The 3,678-nt window shown below is 51.3% G+C and overlaps 1 protein-coding gene across 1 annotated transcript in view; it reads left to right on the plus strand.

Annotated features, from left to right (window-relative positions):
- Positions 1-14: 14 nt before the first annotated feature.
- GNB2L1 (guanine nucleotide binding protein (G protein), beta polypeptide 2-like 1) overlaps positions 15-3,678 on the plus strand; it is a 7,627-nt gene continuing 3,963 nt past the window's right edge. The window contains exons 1-4 of the mRNA XM_015423597.1: positions 15-260; positions 1,279-1,450; positions 2,812-2,959; positions 3,473-3,568. Of these exons, the coding sequence (XP_015279083.1) occupies positions 152-260; positions 1,279-1,450; positions 2,812-2,959; positions 3,473-3,568 (525 nt within the window). The 5' untranslated portion in view covers positions 15-151. The remainder of the gene's footprint in view (positions 261-1,278; positions 1,451-2,811; positions 2,960-3,472; positions 3,569-3,678) is intronic.

Genomic DNA, 3,678 nt, shown 5'->3' on the forward strand with positions numbered 1-3,678 from the left:
AGAGCTAGGCTATTTCCGTTTCCGGAAGCTACTGCCGCTTCCTTTCTCTCTCTGGGCCTGAGCGAGCTGGCGGGGCCGAAGTGAGGGCCGCTGCTGAATCTGCCTTCATCCTCCGTCCACAGCGGGAGCTCGAGCCCTCTCAGCCGCCGCCATGACGGAGCAGATGACCCTGCGTGGCACCCTGAAGGGCCACAACGGATGGGTGACCCAGATCGCCACCACCCCGCAGTTCCCAGACATGATCCTGTCCGCCTCGCGCGGTGAGGGGAGGAGGAAAACGGCGGGGAGGAGACCAAGTGGTGGTGGGGGGGGATGCAAGCAGGCGCCGCTTTGATAGAATAAAATGGAGGAAACCAAAGTGGGGGGGGGGGGGGGGGGGAGATTCTCAGAGACCAGCCTGGCTGGAACGTGGCACGAGAATGTGAACTTCTTTACAGGGGCGGGATCCCTGTGCGCATGGGATCCGTGGGCAGGTTGCAAATGAGACCATCGTGTTTTGGGATGTCTGCTGAGCAAGCCAAGGTTTATTGGAGGGGAGTTGATTTGGGAAAACTGCGCAAGTCTAGTGAAAGCAAGGGGTGGCTAATTGAAGGGGGGGGGGGTGTGTGTGGGACTTCGGGGGCGCTATTTTTAGCGTATAAGGTCTTCTGCCATTTTCCTCGATGGTCCCAATGATTAAATCTGACACTGTTTGCTGATCCTCTTAGTGGGATCTGAGGACATGTCCTGCAATTATGATGGGCCAAGAGAGGAGAAGGAAAGAGGAAAGGGGGGGGGGTGTTCTCCTGACTGGGACCCTCCTTGCATTGGTGTGCAAGACAGCTTTAGCTCTTCTCCATGACTTACTAGGGTTGCTTTGGGGGTTTTTTGTGTGTGTGCATATGCAGTTTTTAAAATGGGGTAGTATTTTGTTGTGTGAATAAGTGGTGCAGGTTTTGCCACGTCAGTGAGAACGAGATCAAAGCTGTAGTGTGGTGATGGGTGAGGCTGGGCGGGGGGTGGTGGTGGTGCAGCATTGCCTGGTCCAAGCTCTGTGGTACAACATGCAGCCTCCATCCAGAAGGTACAAAGTTCAAGCTTTAGGTTTTCCAGCGAAAGGATCTCTCATTGCTGTTACTGGGAAAGGCCCTTTCGTACCTGAGATCCTGGATAGCGGCTGCCAGCCAAACAGAAATGAACCAGAGGAATCAGTACTCTTGACTCAGTGTAAGGCAACTTTGTACGTTCATACCAGTTCAAGTCAGTGAGTGAAGCCTTTGCCGTCTGGCTCTCTTTCAGACAAGACCATCATCATGTGGAAACTGACCCGGGATGAAACCAACTACGGGATCCCTCAGCGAGCCCTGAGGGGCCACTCCCACTTTGTCAGTGATGTGGTCATCTCCTCTGATGGGCAGTTTGCCCTCTCTGGCTCTTGGGATGGCACCTTGCGCCTTTGGGACCTGACCACGTGAGTGCAGGGTGGGAGATCGGAAAAGGGGTCCCAGCGGTCTTCCTTTGCCAGAATGTCCATTTTCCTCCCTTGCTGCCCATTCCTCCTTCCCTGGTGGGACTGCTTAATGTCTGGGGGTGTTATTCCTTGCTGGTTTAGGATCAAGGTTTCATTTTGTTTCCTCTTGCCCCGATGATTAGATCTGACACATATCTACTGACTCCACTGGGGTCTGATGATATGTCCTGCAATGATGAGGGGGTACTATAGAGGTGACTGAGAACCTGGAAGCTTCCTTGCTTTATGTAGGTAAATACACAGTTCCAAAGAAACTCAGGTTTTCTTCAGAGGAAGACAGTGATTTTTGCTGATTTCACATTTTCTGCTGCAGCCTACTGAGCACCCCAACATTTTGTTGCTGGGGACCCTCAGTAACAGCATAGGGTGCAAAATGGGGGTCTGCAGTAAGAATGGGGAATTGGCAGAAATCTTAAGAAAGCAAAGTCTTTGGATCTGTGCTTGAATGCAGTACAGCTTCTGGAAATCACAGGGAGGAAAAATCCATTTCTGGTTGAGTTTTGGGAGTCCTTCCGTCCTGTCCATTTCACACATGGCTCCCCACTGAGGATACTGAGAAACCCAGAACTTCTAGTACACTTTATGCTTCTTGGGTTTGGTGGGAGGAGTGGGCTGCCATTTATATGTATGTTTGTAATCCAGAGATGGTGTTGCCCAAGTCCCTTTTCCATCAGGCACTGAACAGAGCAAAGAGAACTGCTTGCTTGCCGCCCCTTTCTAGAAAAGCAGCATGAGATGTAAAGGAGGAAGCTGGATTGTCCTGCTCCCTACATTCATTGGCTGCTGAAATCGCTACGAGGGACTTTAGGTCATCCACATGGGTCCATCCCAGCTTTCAACTCCCCCTGAGAAACGTCCCCTTTAAAAAATATGTATATATGTCCGTGTGAGTGGGCGTGCACCTGGAAGTCATGGCAGCCTCTGATGACTGACCCCTACTGGGGGCCTGGAGGATATTCAGAGAGGTGGCTGAATAAAGCCTGCCCACCGCCTCCCAACTGCTGGTATTTCAAGGAGGTCTCCCATCCATTTATTTGCCAGAGCTGACCCTGTTTAGCTTCTAAGATCTCACAAGATCTGGCTTACCTGGGCTGTCCACGCCAGGATGAGAAACACCTTGAAAGAGGGCCTGCTGAAGCCTCTTACTAAATTTTACCTCCTGAGCCCTAGGGAGGAGTCTAGGTAGGGTTTACAAGAGGTGAAATGGTAAAGCACTGCAAGAAGAGACTTGTTCTGAAGGTTCCTTCTTCCCTCCATTATACTGACTGGGAAATGAGGCGTGGAATTCTCCTCTCTTGCAGGGGAACCACCACTCGGCGCTTTGTGGGACACACCAAGGACGTGCTGAGCGTGGCCTTCTCTTCTGACAACCGCCAGATAGTCTCAGGGTCCAGGGACAAAACCATCAAGCTCTGGAACACGCTGGGTGTCTGCAAGTACACTGTGCAGGTGAATCGTTTGTCTCATTCTTGCAGAGTCTGGAAATGAATGACCTTGCAGATCTAGCTTGCCCTTTAGCCTCTAGATGAGGCACCAAATGCACAAAGCCTTGGGATGCCTGCTGCAATTGCAGACAGCTGCCACGGGCATCCTTCAGGAAGAGAGCAGACACTGGTTACCCAGAGCCTTAGCTTACTTTTCTTAAGGAAAAAGGAAATTTGATCTGATTCTGCTTGGGTCCGAGGGCATACCCTGCAGTTCATTTCTTTTGAAATGTGTGATATTGGGGGCAGGGAGGAAAGATGAAAACAAAGGGTAATTGGGAGAATGTGTGCGTTAATGGGCTTAATTTCTGCAAGGCCTGAAGATTAAGGAGTCAAGCCCTTTTCCGGTAGATGTCTGTAACTGGCTGTGCTCTAGTTTTCTTAGTTTTGGTACTGGATTGTTCCACTGTGAAGTCTCGCTAGGTTTTATTGGACTGCTGTGTTTCTTGATGATGACCGCCACGCCTCTTCCCCCCAGGATGAAAGCCACTCTGAGTGGGTCTCCTGTGTCCGATTCTCCCCCAACAGCAGCAACCCCATCATTGTCTCCTGTGGCTGGGACAAGCTGGTGAAGGTAAGTTTGGGGGACTGGGGTTTAATTTAGGTCCTGGGCATAGTTTGACTGACAGCCAGCCCTTCGGGATTGGAAAGTAGTACAAGAGTGCCCCGTCCCTGCCCATCATC

The sequence above is a fragment of the Gekko japonicus genome, unplaced genomic scaffold (assembly GCF_001447785.1).
Source record: "Gekko japonicus isolate JY-2015 unplaced genomic scaffold, Gekko_japonicus_V1.1 scaffold4349, whole genome shotgun sequence".
NCBI lineage: Eukaryota > Metazoa > Chordata > Lepidosauria > Squamata > Gekkonidae > Gekko > Gekko japonicus.